General features: G+C 45.0%; 1 protein-coding gene across 1 annotated transcript; it reads left to right on the forward strand.

Moving 5' to 3' along the window:
- Window positions 1-254: 254 nt before the first annotated feature.
- LOC122931662 (probable G-protein coupled receptor 139) lies at window positions 255-24,186 on the forward strand (the record flags this gene model as incomplete). The annotated part of the gene is made up of 4 exons (XM_044285736.1): window positions 255-906; window positions 21,563-21,571; window positions 22,156-23,028; window positions 24,155-24,186. Coding segments are annotated over exons 1-4 (1,566 nt in total), but the record flags the coding sequence as incomplete, so codon positions are not given.
- Window positions 24,187-24,485: the final 299 nt, after the last annotated feature.

The raw sequence follows: 24,485 nt of genomic DNA on the forward strand, positions 1-24,485 counted from the left end.
CACTGCCGAGCGGAGGCTTCCGCCCAGCAGTGTGTTCGGTGACGTCAGTTTTATGGAGAGCCTGGTTCGTCAACGGAACTCCAGAAAAAGCCTTTGCCCTGCGCAAACTGCTCCGATGCTCAAGCCAGGGGTGCTGCAGTTTGCCTGTGTTCCTGTTCGAGCTAGCAGTTTGCCAGTGTTCTCTCTCTCTATCTCTATCTCTCCTATAGCTCAGCTCTGGAGCTGCACCTCCAATACTGATTCCCAGAGTAGCCATGAAAAATGTACTCAAATATGACGGAAATAATATGTTGCTCCCAGACTGGGTAGAACGGCTGAGGACAGCGGCAAGACTGTATGAAGTACCCGCAGCCCATCAGACCAATCTGGCCTTAAATGCACTGGAAGGTGATGCCAGGCAAGCTGTGATTGTTTTGCCCTTGAAACAATGGAATACTATAGACGCTTTTTTGGGCCGCCTTGAGTCACTCTACGGGGATGTCACTTTCGCCACCGATCTGCAAAAAAAGTTCTATACTAGAATCCAGCAGGAAGGTGAATCGGTACAGCAATTCTCAGTGGCTCTACAGGTGTTGTGGAAGCAGCTCATGAAGAAGGATCAGGAAGGGTGCTCAGCTGTGCTGAATGCCGACCGCCTGCTTCGGGATCAGTTCATCTCCGGGCTCAGGTGCCGCATGACCAGGCGGGCTCTATGGGACTATGTGAGACTGGCGGACGATGGGTCCTTACAGGATGTTATGCGTGAAGCCATTGTTTTAACAAAAGATGAGATGGAAAGTGCCTGTGTGGCTGTGCAAGAATTACAGCACAGAGAGACTCCAGGAAACACATTCTATGAGTTTGCTAAGGACCTTTGTGATTCCCTAAGAGAACCTAAAGATGAGATCTCTCAACTGAAGCACTCAGGTGAGCTGACTGAGCGAAGGCGGCCGGAAGGTCGTACCAGGCTGGGTAACACTCGTAGGTGTTGGAGGTGTGAAGAACCAGGCCACTTAGCCCGTACCTGTACAGCTACACAGCCCCAGTCTCTTAACCAACCGCCTTTAAACTAAAGGTGCATGCTGCTGAGGGCCAAGTAGTGGGCTCTCTTCTTATGGGCCCTCCTTCTTCTCCAAGGAATATTTCTGGATGTTGCCCTGTGGTCCAGGCAAGAATACATTGGGCCAGATTTATCACGACTCTGACAGCTCACTCCACTTTCACATATGGCTAAAGTCAGTTTTAGCCAAGTCAGATTTATGATCGCCCCTTTAAGACTAATAAATGTGGTTTGACGGTAGCAGTTTATCCGTCAGTAAGCAGCTTTTCAAAAGTCGCACGTTTTTATGAAAAAGTCGCATGTTCTATTAAAAAGTCTCATAAGATAAGCATGGTCCTCACTGGAGTGAAGTTGCGACTTTTTTGCGACTTTTAAAAAAAGTCCCAATAGTAAATCTGTCTAGAGATTCATTTACATACGAAAACACGCCCACTTTCAGAAAACTGGCGAGCATAGTGCAGAGCAGAAAAAAGTCACAAATTTGTGCGCAGTTTTAGCCTTTGGGACTTTTTTGCGACTTTTCCACTCCACAAAAGTGACTTTGCCTAATGATATATCTGGCCCATTGACTATAGGTGGCATGTCTGATTGATACAGTGTCCAAGGTCTCTACAACCAGCTTTACCAGGCTTGCTACCAGCGTCAATGTGGACTTGAGCACCCCTGGGTTAATCTTACAGCAGCAAATAATTTGCCCATTATGGTGGTAGGAGTCACCTGGATGGATGTGGAGTTGTTGGGGAGGGTCTTTAAACAAAAGGGGATTGTGGTGGTCTGAGACTATATCCGTGATGGGGTGCATGTGATAGTGAGCATGAACATTCTGCAAGAACTAGATGGGTTGCTTATAAAAGAGCTGGGTGAGGGATATGATAAGCACATAAATGTCATCCAAGAGGTACGTCAGACCCTAATGCAGCTCCAGCAAACTGTCATGGTCTTACCTTCGTTTGACATGTGCTGGCGGCCATCTTGGTTTCTGGGTTTCTTGTAGCCTCCCACCCTGCGGCTTCTCCTTCCCACTGGGAGGAGCTGGATGCCTAGCTCATATATATAGAAGGTCTGTGGCTTCAGTTCCTTGCTTGGTCCTCCTGTGTTCACATGCTTCTAAGACTGCTGCTGCTTCTGGTTCCTGATCCTGGCCTCGTCTGACTACCCCGTTGGTTCCTGATCCTGGCTTCGTCTGACTACCCCGTTGGTTCCTGATCCTGGCTTCGTCTGACTACCCCGTTGGTTCCTGATCCTGGCTTCGTCTGACCACCCTCCTGGTTCCTGACCTCTGTCTACGCAAGACCCTGCTTCGGTTTAGCCATCCGTTTGGACTTTTGCTCAGGCTTGATTTCCAATAAAGCCTTCTTATTTCCACTCATCTCTGTTGTACGTCTGGTTCATGGTTCCATGACACAAACATGTGTGCAGCAGAGCAGGTTTGCTGACATGGTGGGCACAGCAGGAATAGTGCGAGTCCCCTGTCATAGTGCCGTGCATATTCACCCCTGGCAACAGGTCACCATACTCCTGACTGTGGGTACTCATAACAAGCTAAAGGGAGCCACAGTCCTAGTGGGGTGCATCGTGGAATGGTGGCAGTAGGGCTGATAAATGTGAGTGAAGTGGAGGTGTGCATTCCACCCCGTACTGTGTTAGCTGAAGTTCATGTGTTGCAGAGTGATGATATAGCCGCACTAGCTGCACCCCTGGATTTGGTGGCTCCAGGTACCGCCGAATGTTATCAGTGGGAGCCAGAGGAACTTGAAAGCCTGTGTGAACAGGTGGGTTTGGAGAGTCTTCCCTTAGAACATGAGTTTGTGGACAATGTGGTATGGGCGTACAATCACACCATCCATAGCACCACTGGCTACACCCCTTACCACACCACTGAGGAAGGGACCGGAACAGTCCCAAAACGCGTCTGGGCGACACTCTGCTATAACCTCCAGGAGAAAGATTTCCCGCATGGCCATGCGATAAGAGACATTTTTCATAAACTACTTTGCTGGGATAATCTAACTGCTGTACAACGTCGGAGCGGACATAGAGATCGGACGGAAGTCCCACTCACATTACCGCGAGACTAGACGTGATTGTCTCACAAGCAGTACTAACGAGAGCGTGGACGTCAGCGTATCTCGTATAGCGGACTGCCAGCATCCCTAAGTAGGAACAGAAACAGCGTGGATTTCAGCACACTTGCACAGCGGAAGCATACCACTGTAGGAGGTAAGACTCCTTTTTCTCAGGAAAGTTTATCCCTTAAGCAAAGACATTCATTGAACTGCCAGTATTGAACATATCACAGCCATTAGGCTGAGACATTTACTGCGGCTGATCCAGCAATTGGTTGTTGCGTATATTCAACATCACAGGAGGAACTTTGTATCAAGTGTTTGGTGCACAGGATTATCATCAGGTGTCCTATTACTTTGTTCACCCATCTTTTTGCAACTATTGTTCATGATATTATTGCATCATTCTTATGTTGATTGATTTGGAGCACGTTTTGAAACACTGAGGATTTTTTACATTTGGTTCAACTCACCATTTAATATCACTTTCATACTCACTTATTTTTATTCATTACCAGGATACCGCTCCAGCACCATTTACGTATGCCCCATTATTAAGTTCTAATGCGATATTATTTTATGGTGAATTGGTCGACCAACGATTTTATATATCATATGTTATTGACATTGTTTTATTTTATTGAATGATTATAGGTGTACTATTTTATCTTTATTTTAATTCCATTAATAAATCTGAGTATTTTGCCATAGAGTGAGTGCTCGCTCTCCTACTTTTTCAATTATCTTTCATATTGAGGTGAGGCGTCCTCAATTTAAGCTTGAAGCACCACACCACCCACTAACAGCAGTGAGCCACGCCATCTTTCTAATTTCCTTACCAATTGTTGTTTGGACGTTTTGGAAGGTTACCGCTAGACCTACTGATGGAGCAACCTGAAGAAGAAGTGGAGCAATGGACCCCAACAGAGTGGTTGCAAGAGCACCAATACCGTCAGAAGCGAACCCGTACTACAATAAGGGAGGCACATCAGTGTTCAGAGACCAAGGAACTGATTATGATAGTTGCCCTTCATCCTGGAGGAAGTTGGAGCCCAAATGGGAGTGGCAGTCATATGTGGCAGTCCGACAGATTGACCCCCATTCTCCAGTGAAGTAAAACCAGAAAATCGTGAAGGACCTAGTCGAAATCTCCACGGAACTATGCTGAGACCCTGCACCTTCCCAGCTACAGAACCTCTATCTCAGCCTACTGAAGAAGGCCCGGTACCAGAACAGTCAGAATGATGGATAGCCAACCCTAGCACAGGAGACTAGGATGTTTTAACCTAGGCCTGAGTCTGAAGGGGACACCCCTCCAGTTACAGAGGAAGTTGAAGGGCCAAGATACCCCCCTCGGTCAACACAAGGGAGTACAGCCTGGCCATCTCCGAGACTTTGAAGTTGGAGCACAGGGACTGCACTCATTAAAAAGGGGGAATATGTAAGGGGTACAAGCTCGATAGTGGCAAACTCCCTTCAAAACAATATTGACTTGTGCATTCCAATGTCATTACTGGTGCTCTGCTGCCATCTAGGGGCAAGACCTTGCATCTATTTTGGACATTAATTGTAGGAAGATTCTGGATGATGTCACTTCTTGGAAGGAACAGGAAAGTTCTGGCTGAGAGGCAGAGAAGCAGAGAGGAGAGAGAGCTCAGAGAATAAGGTTGCATAAAGTCCTGCAAGGCTACAAATCAGGATGATATAAGTTGATCATCTGCATTGAGAAGAGAAGCTTCTTCCAACAAGTGCAGACTACACACAGACTTTATCCAAAGCAGGCCGCACATGGGCCTAATTTGATGCTATACACCTGAAACATCATCACTGCAGGAGATACATCCTCTGCCCATGAAGATCCAGAGGGAAGCCATAAAGTTAAGTGTTATGTTACTTGGCATGTAAGGGGACTATAAATACATATATACAGGGAGTGCAGAATTATTAGGCAAGTTGTATTTTTGAGGATTAATTTTATTATTGAACAACAACCATGTTCTCAATGAACCCAAAAAGCTCATTAATATCAAAGCTGAATATTTTTGGAAGTAGTTTTTAGTTTGTTTTTAGTTTTAGCTATTTTAGGGGGATATCTGTGTGTGCAGGTGACTATTACTGTACATAATTATTAGGCAACTTAACAAAAAACTAATATATACCCATTTCAATTATTTATTTTTACCAGTGAAACCAATATAACATCTCAACATTCACAAATATACATTTCTGACATTCAAAAACAAAACAAAAACAAATCAGTGACCAATATAGCCACCTTTCTTTGCAAGGACACTCAAAAGCCTGCCATCCATGGATTCTGTCAGTGTTTTGATCTGTTCACCATCAACATTGCGTGCAGCAGCAACCACAGCCTCCCAGACACTGTTCAGAGAGGTGTACTGTTTTTCCTCCTTGTAAATCTCACATTTGATGATGGACCACAGGTTCTCAATGGGGTTCAGATCAGGTGAACAAGGAGGCCATGTCATTAGATTTTCTTCTTTTATACCCTTTCTTGCCAGCCACGTTGTGGAGTACTTGGACGCGTGTGATGGAGCATTGTCCTGCATGAAAATCATGTTTTTCTTACCTTGCAGACTTCTTCCTGTACCACTGCTTGAAGAAGGTGTCTTCCAGAAACTGGCAGTAGGACTGGAAGTTGAGCTTGACTCCATCCTCAACTAAAAAAGGCCCCACAAGCTCATCTTTGATGATACCAGCCCAAACCAGTACTCCACCTCCACCTTGCTGGCGTCTGAGTCGGACTGGAGCTCTCTGCCCTTTACCAATCCAGCCATCTGGCCCATCAAGACTCACTCTCATTTCATCAGTCCATAAAACCTTAGAAAAATCAGTCTTGAGATATTTCTTGGCCCAGTCTTGACGTTTCAGCTTGTGTGTCTTGTTCAGTGGTGGTCGTCTTTCAGCCTTTCTTACCTTGGCCATGTCTCTGAGTATTGCACACCTTGTGCTTTTGGGCACTCCAGTGATGTTGCAGCTCTGAAATATGGCCAAACTGGTGGCAAGTGGCATCTTGCCAGCTGCACGCTTGACTTTTCTCAGTTCATGGGCAGTTATTTTGCCCCTTGGTTTTTCCACACGCTTCTTGCGACCCTGTTGACTATTTTGAATGAAACGCTTGATTGTTCGATGATCACGCTTCAGAAGCTTTGCAATTTTAAGAGTGCTGCATCCCTCTGCAAGATATCTCACTATTTTTGACTTTTCTGAGCCTGTCAAGTCCTTCTTTTGACCCATTTTTCCAAAGGAAAGGAAGTTGCCTAATAATTATGCACACCTGATACAGGGTGTTGATGTCATTAGACCACACCCCTTCTCATTACAGAGATGCACATCACCTAATATGCTTAATTGGTAGTAGGCTTTCGAGCCTATACAGCTTGGAGTAAGACAACATGCATAAAGAGGATGATGTGGTCAAAATACTCATTTGCCTAATAATTCTGCACGTAGTGTATTGTGCACTGGCTGATAACTAGGAGTGCCTTGGTGGTTGATAAAGAACATTGGAATAATCTAGAATTGGAATAATCTAGAAAGAGACTGTCACCGTTAATAACTGTTTGAGCTGCCAGTTTGCCCGTGTTCCTGTTCATAAAGAGGCTATATTAGATATCTGTACTGAACCACTTGCTGAAGAAGTTCTTGAGCAAAATATCCAGTTCTATCATACTCCATTGTGGTCTCTCTCAAGCTGGTGTGAACCTAAAAGGGATTACTACTATACTCCTAACATATAAACGCACAGCTCTGCTACATCTGTATGTAGTTCATTTAATTTAAAACGGTCTTCTGTTCTGAAAGTGAGAATCTGCTCTATCTTACTTTGCCCAGTCCAATTCAATGATAGGTAATCATTAACCAGCTCATTATTGTCTTTCTGTTTACAGAAGTATATTAAATATTGTAATTTCATTGACTAGATGACCCGACGGGTAATGTACATTGCAGCAGCAGAACCTTCTAAAGACCACTTAAACATTTGGTTCCAGTGACTGCTGCAGAATGAAGACTGGGCACTGGATGGTAACGTTACAGAAGGTCTTCTACCCAATCTTGGCCATTGTTGGGATCCCATGTGAGTAAAGAGATATCGCTTTCTGCTTTGCCAGAATTAATAACTATAAGCTCTCATGCACATGACTGTATGTTTCATCCATGTGCTACAGTAGCTTTTGTGTGTACAGTAGCTACAGTAGATTTTCTTGGAGGGTAGCACACTGAGCCATTCATTTCTATGGGGCCAAGTGGCTCTTATGCCAGTTATAGAACATGTTCTACTTTTGTCCGTATTGCAGACAAGAATAGTCCTTTCTATTTATCTTCAATGGAGGCAGACTACACAACTGCTATGGAGCTCGGTGAAAATGGGGTTGGGCCTGATGCTGAACTTCTCTTTCCGATACAAAAACACAGCATTTTTATGCCGTTACCACTAGAGGGAGCTCAGTGCAAAAAGATTTTAACATCCTCCATTGAAGTCAACCGTAACTGCATAAATTCCTGTACTCTGAGCTTCCCCAGATAGTGGCTGCAGGCAGACAGTTTTGTAATAGATGTAAAGCAGGAGTATTTATGCCAGTTGAGATGTATGGTGTTCAGAAGGAGTACCATATTTATGAAGCATCTGCTCCATTTTACTAATATAGAAATCAGATAAAGCGGGTGACACCAAGGATGACTTTATTTATTGCAATTTTTTTATAAAAATTTTGTCCACTAAAAAAAACATAAATTCATCAAAAATCTGGAGCATTGAGCATCACATTCTGTATTGCCTTGGACTGAATGATGCATGCCTACTGGGAAATTGGATGGGTGGGGGGCCCATACTAAATCTTGCTATGGGGTCCTACGAGATTCGTGTACAACCCTGTTTCTATTAATAGGAGTGAGAAAAATACAGAATGCATACAGAACATATCTGTATTTTGAGGATCCATTGTTTGCCTAAGGGTCCATTCCCGCAGCGGATTTTGACGCTGTTACTATCCACCGCATTTACAGTGTCAGAAACGGCTGTTGCAGTTGTACACTTTGAATGCTGCTGACTCGCTTACGGCTCAGCTCCAAGCTGCATCTGTCTGCACCCCACTCCAAGAAGGCATATATCCCTTTTTGGTTCGTTTACGGCTTTAAACTGCCAGCCCATGAACTGCAGCATTACTTCCCACTGAAAACAGTGTCAGGCAGGCACCATGCAGATGCCACCGGAATTTTGGTGTGGTGTCCGAAACAAAACTATGACTGAAAATTCCTTCATCTGAACATACCCTAAGGTGTTTGAAGTCTTTCTGCTTCGTGTTTTGGAGCTTCTACATTTGTTAATTTATGCATTAGAGACAGTAATAGCTCAAACTTTCTATTGCAGAGTGAAAACTAAAATTCTTCATTTTCTGAATAAAATAGTCATTTTCCAGCTTGGAGTAGCTTATTTTTGCTATCCTAGTACTTGGTCGCTCATGTATAGACGATGAATATGTAAGTGGAGAAAAGGGTGAATCATGCAGAGAAGCATCAAATTGTCTCTCTGCTCTACATACAAAGCTGAAATCAACCTTCTAGATGACCTAGTCCCAAACCAAACCGACTCGTATAAAAGTCATTTCATGCTTCCCCTTTCTTGAAAAATGACTACAGTACATGAACATAGTAAAACTGCTTTCAGCATTCACATGACGGTGTTACTCTTACTCTGCTTCATTACAGATTTTTCTTAGGCCTTACACTAGGCAGAATCAGATTTTTATCGGGTATGAACAATCACCAATATACAGTATGCACTCAGTCAAGACTGCTGCTAAGCTAATAGAGTATACATCCCAACTGTGGCTAACTGGCTGTCCACTTTTTACAATCATTTTGTGTGAGAATAGGCTGCCCCAGTGTTCCTTTTAAAAGGGAGTCTGTCAGCAGATCTGACCATGCTAAACTGCACTTCGCAGGGATATAGACCGGCACTTCGCAGGGATATAGATAAAAAAGAATGATTTATTTGGTCACATATTAAAGTGGCATAGTGACGCGTTTCAGCACTGGTAGGCATCTGACCAGTACAAGTGTACCTTTTATGGATTTTTTTTTTTTTTTTTTTTTTTTAGCAGGAGTAGTGTGAACATGAAATTTTATTCTGCCAGGTTCTGCAATCTGCTACTCAATGACAGGTGTAACATCCAATCAGGAGACAGTTACAGCTGTCACTTAGAGCAGATAGGGAGGGCCCCGAAGAGGCAATGGTCAGCACTGCTACTAGGGTCTCTCAAGTAAATTGGAGCGGCACACTTGGCAAGAGATTCCTAGTGGTGCTCAGCATCCAACAGACCAACAGACCATAAAAGCATATCCATGGTACAAGCAGAAAATGCAGCACTTGCACACTATTTGAAATATCTGGCACTATTGTAGTTCACATAAAATCAAGCAGGCAAGATATGCGGTGTGCAAACAGGCAACAGCCATTTTACTCTGCCCACGCTTCCTCAGCCTTCACTCAATGCAGAGGGCACTTCATAGTGAAGCGTGTCCTCCTGGGTACTTGCAGGAACAGAACCTGGCAAAATGAATTAAATCGTCATTTAAGAATAAGGGATCTCTTGAGCACCTCATAAAAAAAATAAAACGGTTGCTGTGTTAAATGAAGTTGTTGTCAAACAGCAGGTAAATTAATTTTGAGTGTAGCCAAAATATATAAGTGTATTCTTATCTCAGGCAGCTATGACACATTCATAGCATGCTCTGTTTTTTTCTGTAACTCCCACAGAAGTGAATAGAGAAGGCCATGTACATGAGCGGCCTCCTCATCAAGCAGGGCATCAGTTGGGTACCACACCACACACACTGCACAGAAGTGAGTCCAAGAGGTGGGACCTGCATCTGTCAAGAATTCATGGCATAACCTGTAGATATGCTATAAATGTCTGACATGGAAATAGTCTGTTAAAGGAGTTGTCTGGGTTCAGAGCTGAACCAGGACATAATCCCTTCACCCCTCCAGCCCGTCTGAGTGGAGCATCGGAACATTTCATGCAGCACAGGGCAAGGGTTTTTCTTCATATCTGGCGACGTACTGGGCTTTTTCACAGTATGCTAGGCTGAAGCTTCCACCTATCAGTGAGCCCTGTGACGTCACTGGCACTAATGTGCAGTCTTTTGCGCTGCCCTAGCCTGTAACACAGCCCAGGGCAGCGCTAAAGACTGCTCATTAGTGCCGGTGACATCACCGGGAGCACTGCTAGGCGGAGGCCTCCGCCTAGCAGTGTAAAAATGTAAGCAAACAGCCCTTGCCCTGCGCAATCCAGCGTAGGGCAAGGGAGAACATCAGAGCATTAAATGCTCTGGGGCTGGAGCGGTGAAAAATGGGTTATGTCCGTTCCCCCTTTAAGAGTCCATATTTTTCACATTATCTACTTGTTTTGGTGCTAGTACAAACTTGCATCTTCTTGAAGAGGTTGTCCTACCTGGCAATGACTTTCCATATTGATTGTTAGGGCAAATAGACATCATGGGGGGGTCCGCTGCTATGGTCCCCATCTATAATCCAAATGGCAACCCACTGCAAAGTTCAGCTGCTGATCTGATGGACTCAGCATAGGCATGTCTTATGTAGATGCACATTCATTTGAATGCATGCCATCTAGTCCTATTTTTCCCCTGTAGCATTTGGAAATGAGCCATGGCACTGAGCCTCCTACTGGCAATAGCAGCTGATCACCCATGATGAGAAAAGAAACATCCCATTTATATATTTTAAATCTTGAAATTAAAAACATGGGGTATGCTTCATATCTGACACAGTGCTACTCTTGCCTATGGGCTATGTGTGTTATTGCAACTCAGACCAATTGAAGTGTATGGGGGATAAGCTGCAGTATCAAGCACAGCCCATGGCAAGAGTGCCTGAAACTGTGATTTAATTTTCTTTTCTGTAGGGGCAGTGATATAAAGCTTTTTCTAACATACTTTATTAGAAATTATGTTAGCTTTTATTCGAAAACAGCCCTCTAAAGTGTTCCCTTAGCGACACTCTTGAGTGTTGCTATGGAAATTCCATCATTAGCATTCTAGTGGACACTGAAGCCAAGCACCTGTAGGATGCAGAGGCTGGCTTCTCAGCCTGCCTCTGGTCTCCATGGCCCAGCTGCTGTTTTCCTAACCCAGTCCTGCCTCCCTACATATCTAAAAAGCCACTGCTTCCCCACATATTTCATCTGCTGCTTGTGCTGATTGATGACAGCCAAACTCCCCTCTAACCTCCTAATGCATTTCTGGTTAGTGCTACGAAAACAGGGAAAGAAGCAGGGCTACAGCAATCAGCGCTGACCTGCTTGCTCCTCTCTCCATCTTCCCAACTGTAATCAGTGATGCGCTGTGAGTGTTGTTATTAAAATTCTAACATCGACATTCTAGTGGACACTGAAGAGAAGCATCTGTAGGATGCAGAGGCTGCTTCTCAGCCTGCCTCTTGTCTCCCTGTCCCAGCTGCTGCTTTCCTAACCCATTCCTGCCTGCCTACATCTCTTATATATTACAAAAAAGTCAATGCTTCCCCACATATAGTTTATCTGCTGCTTAAGCTGATTGATGGAAGGCACACTCCACTCTATCCTCCTAATGCTACCCTCCTAATTCTAGTTAGTGCTACGTAGACAGGGAGAGGAGCAGGGCTACAGCAATTAGCGCTGACCTGCTCCTCTCTCCATCTTCCCAACTCTAATCAGAGATGCACTGTGAGGGCAAAGAGGAAGACTGCTGCCTGTAGATGAAATATGAAGAGAAGTGTGTAACATTTTTAAGTAAAATATAGTTTTAATAGAACACTGAAGATGGAATTTCCTTAGCAATGGTCAGAGGGTTACTAAGGCAATGCTTTAGAGGCTGTTTTCTAATAAAATGTAACATAATTCCGTAATAAAGTATATTACAAAAACACTTTATGTCACTGCCCCTACACATTAAAAAATACATGAAATCACAATTGCACTTTAAGCAATCTGTCCTATCTAGGTCCTACAAATTGGGTCTCACTACAGAACAACTGTGCAGAGCTGCATCAAATACACTGTAGTCAAAAGGGGTCTTTCAAGAAATAACATAGATTAAAAAGACTTCAGCATGATTGGATAGAAGATTTGTTTGAAAATATCTAGCCAAACAAGCAGGGAAAGTGGATATTACAGGGGTTCTCGAGGAATTATTTAAAAAGGCCGCCAGCAACCTGTCCTGGCATGTGAGCAGTACTGATTGCCTCCACTTTCAGAGCTGCCTATGCTGGTGAGGGGGCAGGAGCTCACTACGCACTACACTTTGGCACTTGCATATACTACACATTGGTGAGCATTCCTGTCAGGCTGCTCAGCCATGACTGCATATTGTAGGCAGGAACACATCATTACTTTCTATTATAGAGCAGTGTAGTGTGTACTGCGGCCTTGCCCCTCACCACCTTGACAACTCTGCAAGTGAAAGCAACCAGTCCTACTCACATTTTAGTAAATACATATTCATTAGCTATCAACCGAACAATTATTTGGCTGGCAGCTGTCTCTTCTGACTCCCTCCCTACTCTCCCCTACACATATACGTTTGGTTCAGCCAAACATGTATGTACATTCAATAGGGAGAGAAGAGAAAGCTGCTGCCAGGCACTTCTGATAATGGTTCTGGGACAACAAAAGTATTGGGTAAAAATGATCATTTCACCTTATCCTTTGCTCTGGCGCTCCCCATACACATTAGGGTGGGTTCACACTAGCGTTATGGAATCCGTTATGGCTTTCCGTTATAACAGGGTTTTAACGGAACATAACGGAATCCATAAGACGGAAGGGCAGATCCTTTTTGCTGCCCATAGACTTGCATTATGACGGAATGCAAAACGGACGCCTTTAAAAGGTCTCCGTCCTAATAGAAGTCTATGGGAATCAAAACGGATCCATCTGGTTCCCGTTATGCAAGATGGAAAACAAAGTCCTGTCGACAGGACTTTGTTTTCTGTCTTGCATAACCGGACCCAGACGGATCTGTTATGTTTTCCTAGAGACTTCTATTAGGACGGAGCAAAACGAAATGCCTCTTAAAGGCTTCCGTTTTGCATTCCATCCTATGGATTCCGTTATGTTCCGTTATAACCCTGTTACAACAGACTATGAACATGAACACCTTCCCAATATTTAAAATATACCTTTTAATAAATTCTCATAAAAAACTGGCCTACGACCGGACTAGGTCCCAAGGATCAGGACGACACATACAATCTCATAATGTAATTGTCCTCAGTATCAAAGATACTCAGTATTTACTCACGGTTAGCTGAAATCGCATTAGATTGGGTCATTATATTTACTCACGGTTAGCTGAAATCACATTAGATGGGGTGATTATATTTACTCACGGTTAGCTGAAATCACATTAGATGGGGTCATTGTCGACCGAGTGGAGGGACAGAGGTGGTAGATAGGGTCCAGAGATGACGACAATGAAAAGGTCCTTTGTAGATGGTATCAAAGAAGAATTGAGGATCACACATATGATATCAGATACGCCAAATTACATGGACGACCTAATGTATTCCCTGTGCGTCCCTAGATAGGCTAAGCCCAGGGACACCCCTTGAAGGTAGGGGCTCCCTGTCCTCATACCTAGTCTATTGAACCCAAAACCACCCTATCCTAAAGAAAGCTGAGTACAAAAACAAAAAGAGAAGACATACTGACAAAAAAATTAATAAACACACACAATTCCCAATGTTACGTTTCCCCAGCCGTTATATACTACGACTGGTTCGTCAGGGGAAGAGGAGGGTAATTGTAGTGTACGGGAGAGTAATACCCCGTCACTACAGAAGGGTCACTTGGGTATTGTCGTTCCCCCTGTATTTAAGGGGAGGTTGGTATAAAACATCTTATAATGTCATGCTATGTATTTTCCTGTTACTGTGAAACGTGCATATGCAGGCCGGCTAGGGTGTCATTCCAGCTCTGAGTCACTAGAGGGAGCTAGGGAACCCTAGGTTATATAAGGCCCAGTCAGGAAATAGTAGCAGGTGTGTTCAGACAGTGGGAGCAGAGGTCAGAAATGATCCTGTGTCTGAGGGAAAGCCAGGTTATGGGCCTGTGAGAGCATAGCAGGCCTGAAGCCTGTCGGCTAGGAGAGGGTAGTAAAGGCCCTGTAACCGGGTTCCGGATCCAAGGAAAAGGTTCCCCTCCTGAGTCGTCATCCGTTTAGCTGAAGCAGCATAAACAAGCCACAAGCCAAGACACAGATTACCACAGAGGCCGATCAGATAAAGCGAGAGGTACTCAAGATAACAGAGGAGGTACTAGATAAGGACAGCTTCAAGGGTACGCCAGATAAAGGGCATTAGACCTTGGAGAGAAAGTCACATGTAGCAGGACCAGTCAGGAATAGTGAGCAATCCGCCTGTACTGCATCTCCTGAAATCAACACTCTGTATAATTCATCGCTAAGACCGGCCTTTCTGTATTCTCAAGAACCACCTGTATGTTTATGAAAACCAACCGTCTTTTATGGAACTGTGCACTACCAGTGTCCGTGTATTATCCTGACTGATATTCAGTAAAAGTTCCAGTTTTTGTTGGCTATCCTGTGCTTGCTTCATTCTTCCACCATACTTTACACGGCGTGTCACCGTTTAATTGACACTGGCGTCACGAACTTTTAACATCTGCCTGTTCCTGTATTTGCCCCAATTGAAGACGACAGTGGATCCCAGGTTAGTGGTCAATCTGCACTACAAAGCCCAGCATACACTACTGACCCCCTGGGACACTGCATCGCTCTTTTTGGCGTCACGAACAGGATCCGCATGCTTCTGAAGTGCAGAGAAGTGTGAACTGTGTGCTTTAACTATTCCACCACCGTATTACAAAGACTGTAACCTTTATTTCTAAAATCTGTGGATTACAATTGTGCCTGGGAGGAATCAGAGACGCTGTACTGTGTTGCGCTACCCCCAGAGAGAAAATCGCATTTGTGGACTGTGTTTTATTGGACTTTTCATCATCCTGCTTGCTGTCAGTGAATTGCAGCATCAGGACATCTAAAATGGCCGCCGACGCCATGAGGCTTTTTACTGCGCCATCAGGATGTGCAGAGGCGCGAAGATTTGGCGCCGAAACCTTCCAAGAAGAAGGAGGAGATTGCCCTGGAGCGCCACCCACCTTGAGGAGTGACGACGCGACTGACTACCTTGAAGAGTTACGCCTGGGAGGCGGGCCTCAGATGGAGGTAGACCGGCCCAGTGTGTGGGAGGAGCCAGTGTCGACGCGGCAACCAGGAAGAGGAGAGATGGCGTGTGCTGCAGAGCTAGAAGTCGAGACCACGTGCGAGTGGGGCGCCACTCCACCGGACTTTCCTGAGTTGGGGCCGTGGGACCCTCTAGCCTGGACGGCCACCCCCTGGGCCCAGGCCATGGATTTAAGTATCGCCCGACCTGAGTCCCCACCGATCCGTCGCCGGCACGCAGAATGGCCGGCTATTATGGAGGAGTTGAGAGCCGCGGTGGCGGAAAAGAACACCAGCCGGAAGAAGCGGTTTGAAGAAATGGCTAAGTCCATACAAGGAGACTCCTTTCCGGGTAAGCCCCAGCTAGAAAGGCGCCGCGGGATCATGGTGTCCTTTGATAAAGAGAAAGGCTACGGGTTTATCCAGGAGTTGGGGACTGGCCGGGACTTCTATGTAAACCGGCGATCGGTAAAGCGGCACTACCTCCCGGAGCACCTCCATAATCTGACTATGGGAGAGATCGTAGAGTACACCCCCGCCGAAAGTCTACGGGGCCCCTACGCCACCGCAGTGACTCGCCCGAAGGCGCCGGCTGAGAACTGGGACTCTGGGAAAGAGAGGTCAGAACCAGTTGAGACAGAGAGAGCGCACGTGGAACAGGCCCGAACCACCCATCTGCATAGCCAGGCGTACCTCAGTCCCGACGTTTTCTGGGAGCCCATCGTGCTGCAGGGGCTGGAGGAGCGATATCCCCCTCCGGATGCGGTGAGACGTGAGGAAGAGAAGGAGCGGCAGGACAGCTGCCGGCGAGCAGAGGAATGTGCTGAGGCCCGGCGCCAAGGAGCAGCTGCCATTGTTACCCCAGCGGTCACAGCCCCTGAACCTCCGGTAGCCCCGCTCACCTGCACGAAAGCTGAACTAGAGGCCCTACGCAAGAGGGTGTATTGGGTGGCGGACCTCGGCTGCGCAGGAGGCGTGCGGTGGTTTCCGTTTCCGAGGACGGAGGCCGAAATGGAGGCCGTGAAAGACAAGCCTCCCCCTCTAAAAATTGTCAGGGGAGACGGGTTCCAAATGTGGCCGGCCTTGCCAGAAGAATTGCTGCAGGTTCCCTACATTGACTCGTCATCCGAGGAAGAACATGATACTCGTCTGTGAGTACTCCTGCCCTCATGTCCATCTCCTTAATGGCCGTTTTGTCCCTCCAGTTGGCAGAGCTGGTCAAGCTCGCTGCCAGTTACCCACGGCCGGTGGCATCCTAGCTGAGTAATGTGCCACTGTATACCACTGCTTCCAGCTGCCCTTGTTATGTTTGGGACATCCGGTCTGCTGCTATAATCCCAGTTGTGCCTTAAAGTGTTGCACCATTTTACCCCCATTTCAGGTTGAAAAGACATTTTTATGTCAGCACTATTTTAAAGGGTAAGCAGGACTTGCCAGGATAACATGGCCCTGGTATTGTCAGAGTCCTGTATTGTCATTTTATATATGTGCTGCTGACAGTATTTAAGTAACCGTTTTGGTTTTATTCACGTCTATGTGCCCAGAGATGGACTTCCTATGTGCAAGCCTCTGAGAGGTTAATTTATTATGGACTAATTTATTGTCATGGACTATCCTGGTTTTTAACATTCGCTGTGCCAGGTCAGCGCCCCCGTTCCACTCACTATCCTGTGAAAAAGAGGACGACGCCCCTTGTCACCAGACTTCACCTTTGCCAATTGGGTCTGATAAGAGTGTAATTGACATATATGTATGCATGCATGTGTCTTTCTCTGTTTCAGGTCATGATTCCAGTTGGGCGGGCCCTGATGGAGTACGAGGTCGTACTCAGCTTAAAGCAGCGGGGTATGTAGTGTACGGGAGAGTAATACCCCGTCACTACAGAAGGGTCACTTGGGTATTGTCGTTCCCCCTGTATTTAAGGGGAGGTTGGTATAAAACATCTTATAATGTCATGCTATGTATTTTCCTGTTACTGTGAAACGTGCATATGCAGGCCACTAGAGGGAGCTAGGGAACCCTAGGTTATATAAGGCCCAGTCAGGAAGTAGTAGCAGGTGTGTTCAGACAGTGGGAGCAGAGGTCAGAAATGATCCTGTGTCTGAGGGAAAGCCAGGTTATGGGCCTGTGAGAGCATAGCAGGCCTGAAGCCTGTCGGCTAGGAGAGGGTAGTAAAGGCCCTGTAACCGGGTTCCGGATCCAAGGAAAAGGTTCCCCTCCTGAGTCGTCATCCGTTTAGCTGAAGCAGCATAAACAAGCCACAAGCCAAGACACAGATTACCACAGAGGCCGATCAGATAAAGCGAGAGGTACTCAAGATAACAGAGGAGGTACTAGATAAGGACAGCTTCAAGGGTACGCCAGATAAAGGGCATTAGACCTTGGAGAGAAAGTCACATGTAGCAGGACCAGTCAGGAATAGTGAGCAATCCGCCTGTACTGCATCTCCTGAAATCAACACTCTGTATAATTCATCGCTAAGACCGGCCTTTCTGTATTCTCAAGAACCACCTGTATGTTTATGAAAACCAACCGTCTTTTATGGAACTGTGCACTACCAGTGTCCGTGTATTATCCTGACTGATATTCAGTAAAAGTTCCAGTTTTTGTTGGCTATCCTGTGCTTGCTTCATTCTTCCACCATACTTTACACGGCGTGTCACCGTTTAATTGACACTGGCGTCACGAACTTTTAACATCTGCCTGTTCCTGTATTTGCCCCAATTGAAGACGACAGTGGATCCCAGGTTAGTGGTCAATCTGCACTACAAAGCCCAGCATACACTACTGACCCCCTGGGACACTGCATAATACTCCAACATACATTCCCCACAATGGAGATTTACGTGTAATGTCCCACAATCGAGACCCTTTAGGAACGGCAGCCCCAGGATGTAAGCAAAAGATGACCGGTGTCCCCATGTCTATTCCAAACTTGGCGCCTTATAACAGGTCTTCCCCCACACTTAGTCCCTCCCCCTTAGTCAACCCCATGCATAATATCTCCAATGTTAAAGCCTCACATATACAGCCTACTCTTCAATCAATCATCTAATAAATATGTTCTGATTGCAATAAGTATTGAGGAATACCTTTAGAGAGATTAGATCCCATAGAACGCTGCTTTGTTATAACAGAAAACCATAACGGACTCCATAACGCTAGTGTGAACCCACCCTTAGATTGTCAGTGAACCTTCTGTTGTCAAGGTTCAGCCGACATTAACCTAATGTGTATGAGAGCCATAGTCCTCAGTTCATTATAAACACTGTCAATAAGACTGAAGATGTCAACAATTCCATGTTCAAAACGTGATCTTGACTGTTTATGTGCCTTGGCTATATTCTTGAGCTGAGCAGCTCACAGGTTCAAGTAGTTTACTTGCAGAACACACATCTAAAGAATATACCGGGTGAGTCAAAAGTCTGAACCTTTTAACAGGTGTATTTGTAGAAAATTGACTTCCAATTTGTCAAAGTATTATTTGGGAGGGGGTATACATTATTTGATGGAGGAAACCTTTTTGGTCGCCATTTTGAAATTCGCCATATTGAATTCAACTCATGTTTTTACAATGGTAAGGGGTCATGATATACAGTATATTAATCTTTGCTAGAATTTATTCAGAAACACGCTGGAATTGTCAGTTTTGACCTATCTTTGCATGTTTGAGTTCAGCGAGGTCAAAGTTTCTTAAAATTCTTTATATGAAGTGTTTGATGCCAGATACACATAGTTCCTGCTGTGACCATGTCCGGAGGAAGTCTGTTCCACAAATTCACAGTTCTTACAGTAAAGAAGCTTTGACGCTTCTGGAGACTGAACTTTTTCTTCTCCAGTTGGAGGCAGTGCCCCCTTGTCTTTTGAGCGCATTTCTAGTGTCCCACTAGGTAAATGTGGGCACTACACAAGGGTCAATTGGGCCACGTTGTTCCCCACCTTTTATGGAACAGGGTCATTGTATGTTATATGGTATTTTAATGTGTATTTTCCTGTTATCTTCTGTACCAGGCCTGTTAGGGGTGTAGTTCCTCCTCCTAGGCAGTAAAGGGAACTAGGGAACCCCCTAGTATATATAGTCAGGTCCAGTTCAGGAGAAGGGAGTTGAGTGTGTAGTTAGAAGCCAGTGAACACTTTAGCTAGAGGTTAGCTGAAGTGCAGCTTCTAACATGCAGCTAGATAGTCCAGGGTTCTAGCTTGCATCCAGGGGAAGAAGTTGCCTCCTGAAGTTCCCTTAAAAGTACAGTGCAGAGCCAAGTTTATTTCCAGCCAAACAGCGAGCTGAAGGGCAGAAGGATATTCTACAGCAAGGAGACATATACCAGAGGAAGGTTTCCCTACCCAAGGATAAAGCCAGCAATCGGGCATACGGGCCTTGGAGAAAGCCAGACAGGAGCTGAGAAAAATACAGCCTGCTCTGTAAGTGTTATTCCCTCTGAGTATCTTGCAAGGACTTTGCCTGCCGTTTATATAATGCCTGCCTGTCACAACCTTTTACATGTGGAACTAACTAAAGACTGTAAATAGTTGAACTGTTCAGTAAAAGGAAGTTCTTGTTCACTGCAACATGTGTTTCTCAATTATTCCTACAACAAATCGGTGTGCCTGCGTTACCGGCACTGGCGTCACAAACTTTAAGGGATCTTGCCTTAGGGCACATTAAACCTGCAACACCCAGGGCACCTCACCTACCACCCTGCCTGGTCCCTATATACAGAGAGTGCCCCAGAGGATCCATGTGCCAGCCTCTCCATCACTGATGTACGCCTGCCGAGGGTATATAAAAACTGTAACAATAACAACCCTTCGTCTGTTAAAGGGAATCTGTCACTAGCAATTTACCAATTTTTTATTTTTTTCATGAATCCATGTTTCACAGAGTACCTTTTTTCCACCTGTCTTGTTCTTTTGATTGTGAGTCTTGTCATTTCTTCAAAAAATCGAATCTTATGATATGTAAATGACACTGTAAGGAGCCCAGAGGGGAGTTATTCTTTCTCCACAATGCCCAGGAACGCCCCTCTGAAGTGCCGTGCCCGGCTAAATTTGAAAAGTAATAATGCCTCCAAGTTCATCTAAATCGCCTCCCAGAGGCGCGGCTAAGTGCTCAACACCAATCCCCCCCCCTCCCCCAACTCCGCGCTCTGCGGCAAACACCCCGATCCTCCTCTCGCCGGCATCCCATATCCTGCGCATGCGCAGAGCCGGCGATTGCCAGCGCTATGATAAGATGACTGACGGCACTGCGCCTGCGCGGGATTTGGGATGCCGGCGAGAGGTGGATCGGGTTGTTTGCCGCAGAGCACGGCGCTGGGGGGGGGGGGGGGGGGTGTGGTGTTGAGCACTTAGCTGGGAGGCGATTTAGATGAACTTGGAGGCGTTATTACTTTTCAAATTTAGCCGGGCACGGCACTTCAGAGGGGCGTTCCTGGGCACCGTGGAGAAAGAATAACGCCCCTCTGGGCTCCTTACAGAGTCATTTACATATCATAAGATTCAATTTTTTTAAGAAATGACAAGACTCACAATCAAAAGAACAAGACAGGTGGAAAAAAGGTACTCTGTGAAACATGGATTCATGAAAAAAAAAAAAATTGGTAAATTGCTAGTGACAGATTCCCTTTAACTGCCCCTGTGACCTCACCATCGCTCACTCTGCAGGGCTGCGTACCGCACATTGTACATGGAACAGTTTATCACCATTTTTGTATGTCCCATTTATATATTTGTATAGGTTAATCATGTCCCCCCGTAGGCTGGGTTCACACAGGCGTGTCCGGATGCGTCCCGGTGTATTGCGGCAAACCCGCGTGATTAGGTACGCAATTGCAGTCAGTTTTGACTGCGATTGCGTTCCGATGTTCAATTTTTATCGCGCGGGTGCATTGTGTTTTGCACACGCGTGATAAAAAACGACTATGGTACCCAGACCCGAACTTCTTCACAGAAGTTCAGGTTTGGGTTCGGTGTTGTGTAGATGTTATTATTTTCCCTTATAACATGGTTATAAGGGAAAATAATAGCATTCTGAATACAGAATGCTTAGTAGGTGATCAATCGAAGGTTAAAAAATAAAATTAACTCACCTTCTCCTCTTGATCGCGTAGTTCCCGGTCTCTTCTTTAATGATGAATTACCGGCTAGGACCTGTGGTGATGTCAGATCACATGCTCCAATCACATGGTCCATCACCGTGGAGAAGGTGAGTTAATTTTTTTTAACCCTCAATTGATCACCTACTAAGCATTCTGTATTCAGAATGCTATTATTTTCCCTATTATATTTCCCATGTTATAAGGGAAAATAATACAGTGAATAGACTATCACCTAGCAACCATGCGTGAAAATCGCACCGCATCCGCACTTGCTTGCGGATGCTTGCGATTTTCACTTAGCCCCATTCACTTCTATGGGGCCTGTCCTGCGTTAAAAACGCAGAATATAGAGCATGCTGCGATTTTCAAGCACTGCAGAAGTGATGCGTGAAAAAATTTACACAGCCCCATTGAAATGAATGGTGCCGGATTCAGTGCGGGTGCAATGCGTTCACCTCCCGCATTGTACCCACGCGGAAATCTCACCCGTGTGAACTCAGCCTTAGACTTCTCTTCTTAAGCCGGGGGCTGCGATGCACACTCGCTGTGGGAGGAACGCTCGTCTGCAAGGGGCCTTAGAAGCAGCTGATTAACATTGTATGATTGTATGATTTGATTTCTCTTAAAAATACATTTGTCTCAGTTTCCATTTTTCACTTTCCTTATTGTAAATCTCTTTTACATTTTACAGCAAACCTATTAACTTTCTTGATTTTCTGGAGAAGTAATTGCGGACTTTCACCGTCTTGTCGTTGTTATATGATGGCCATCGCGGTCGCGGATACACTGGTCCTCATTCAGATTGTCATTCTGGAGATGATCCTTAAGTTCTACACCCTAGAGCCTTTCTGGAGTCGAGGGCCTTGGTGCATGATCCGAGATTTGCTAACGTATGGTGCTTACAATGCTTCTGTCTGGCTGGTTGTCTGCTTTACCATAGAACGTTTCATCGCAATCCGAGCTGTGTGTGTCAAACCCAAGATATGTACTAAAATATGTACACTCTACCTAATAGGGGCTGTCTTTTTCTGTAGTCACCTGCTGTCTATTCCATATTTATGGTCAAATGAATCCAAGCCACTGAATGGGACCAATGGATTTATATGTGTCTACAATTCTCAGTTGACAAAGCTGTACGTGGATTGTTTGGTATGGCTTCAGAACACTCTTGTATATATCATACCATTAATTATCATCTTTACTCTCAATGGATTCATTTTAAAACAGATCTGCCAAAGCAACAAAGTGCACAGTGAAATACAGCAAAACCGCAAGAGTTTTTTAGCGTTTGTCATGGTGAAGAAGCAACGTTTGAAGTCAATGGTGCTATTAGTGACCATTTCCATGACTTTTTCTTATCTATGCACCACACGTTTTGTTACCCAAGTCCTTATCAAAACAATGCACTATGATATAGATAGAGAAGACTATAGTAAAAGCATTAACATTGCTGCAGACATGGGCACCATGCTTGACCTTTCCAACTCTGCAGTCAACATGTATCTGTATGCTTGTACTCAGCCAAGATTTCGAAAGGAGATTATACAGCTGGTAAAATCTTTGATAATCCCTTGCAAACATGAGAAGTTGGAAACTAATATTCCTGTCATATCTCGCATGCTTTCCTAGAACCATATAAAAAGCCACGGGCAACTACACAATGCAAAGTGGCCTCTTATAATTTGAAGCAAACCTTTCCTGCCAGTAAAGTTAAAGGGAACCAGTCCCCTCCCAAAAACATCCCTAGCCGGCAGCAGTACCTGAGAGTAGCCAGCAGCGTGTTTGTAACCATCATTTTCTTCCTGCAGGCAGTTAAAGCAAAAGCTGTAATAACGTTCTTTAATCCCCTGCCAGCGCGCGTCTCTAGTTAGGCTTGAAGTCACGGAGGCAGTGGCCTCCTTGCTTCAAGTCACGGTACCCACGCCCCCTTCCCTGCCCCTTTGCTGAACTGCCGGCTGTCAGTCACAGTGAAGCCAGCCGAACTGTCGTGCATTAGCACTGTCAATCACAGCGAAGGGGCAGGGAAGGGGGCGTGGTTGCAAGTATATTAGACGGTCATTGGATATCAATTTTACTGCAGGCCAGTACAAATAGATGTCAAATACATATGTTTAAAAGAACAAAAAATATTGGATTGGATAAAAAACATGGCTAACAAAATTCCTCCTCTTGAAAAAAAACCAAATGATAATAGTTGAAATTTGATAACACGTGGCCGTCGTCAAAACATGTGTTGAATTCCTCCAAGGTCCCAAACATTAGGCATTCACCGGACAGAAAAGAACAATTATGTGGCTGGAGGTATATTAGAAGGTCATTCAAAATCAATTTTACTGCAGGCCAGTGTAGTACAGGCCCCAAACATTAGGCATTCACCGGACAGAAAAGATCAAGTGATAATGTGGCTGGAGGTACAGTAGGTGGTCACCGTATAACAATTTTACTGTTTTCCAGTTAGATTACAGGCCCCAAAAATTATGCATTCAACGTACATAAATGATCAAGTGATTATGTGGCTGGAGGCAAATTAGGCGGTCACCTTATAACAATTTTACTGTTGGCCAGTTAGATTACAGGCCCCAAAAATTATGCATTCACTGTACATAAATGATCGAGTGATTATGTGGCTGGAGGTTTATTAGATGGCCAATCAATATCAATTTTACTGCAAGCCAGTGTAGTACAGGCCCCAAACATCAGGCATTCACTGGACAGAAAAGAACAAGTAATTATGTGGCTGGAGGTATATTAGACGGTCATTAGATATCAATTTTACTGCAGGCCAGTACAGATAGATGTCAAATACATATGTTTAAAAGAACAAAAAATATAAAATTGGATTAAAAACATGGCTAACGAAATCCCCCATCTTGAAAAAAAAAAAATGATAATAGTTGAAATTCTATAATGCATGGTCATCACAGGTGTTGAATTATGCCGAGGTCCCAAACATTAGGCATTCACCAGACAAAAAAGGCCTTTTATGCCGCTGTATTTACCTAAGACAGGGACCATTATTTG

Source organism: Bufo gargarizans, chromosome 3 (genome assembly GCF_014858855.1).
Source record: "Bufo gargarizans isolate SCDJY-AF-19 chromosome 3, ASM1485885v1, whole genome shotgun sequence".
NCBI lineage: Eukaryota > Metazoa > Chordata > Amphibia > Anura > Bufonidae > Bufo > Bufo gargarizans.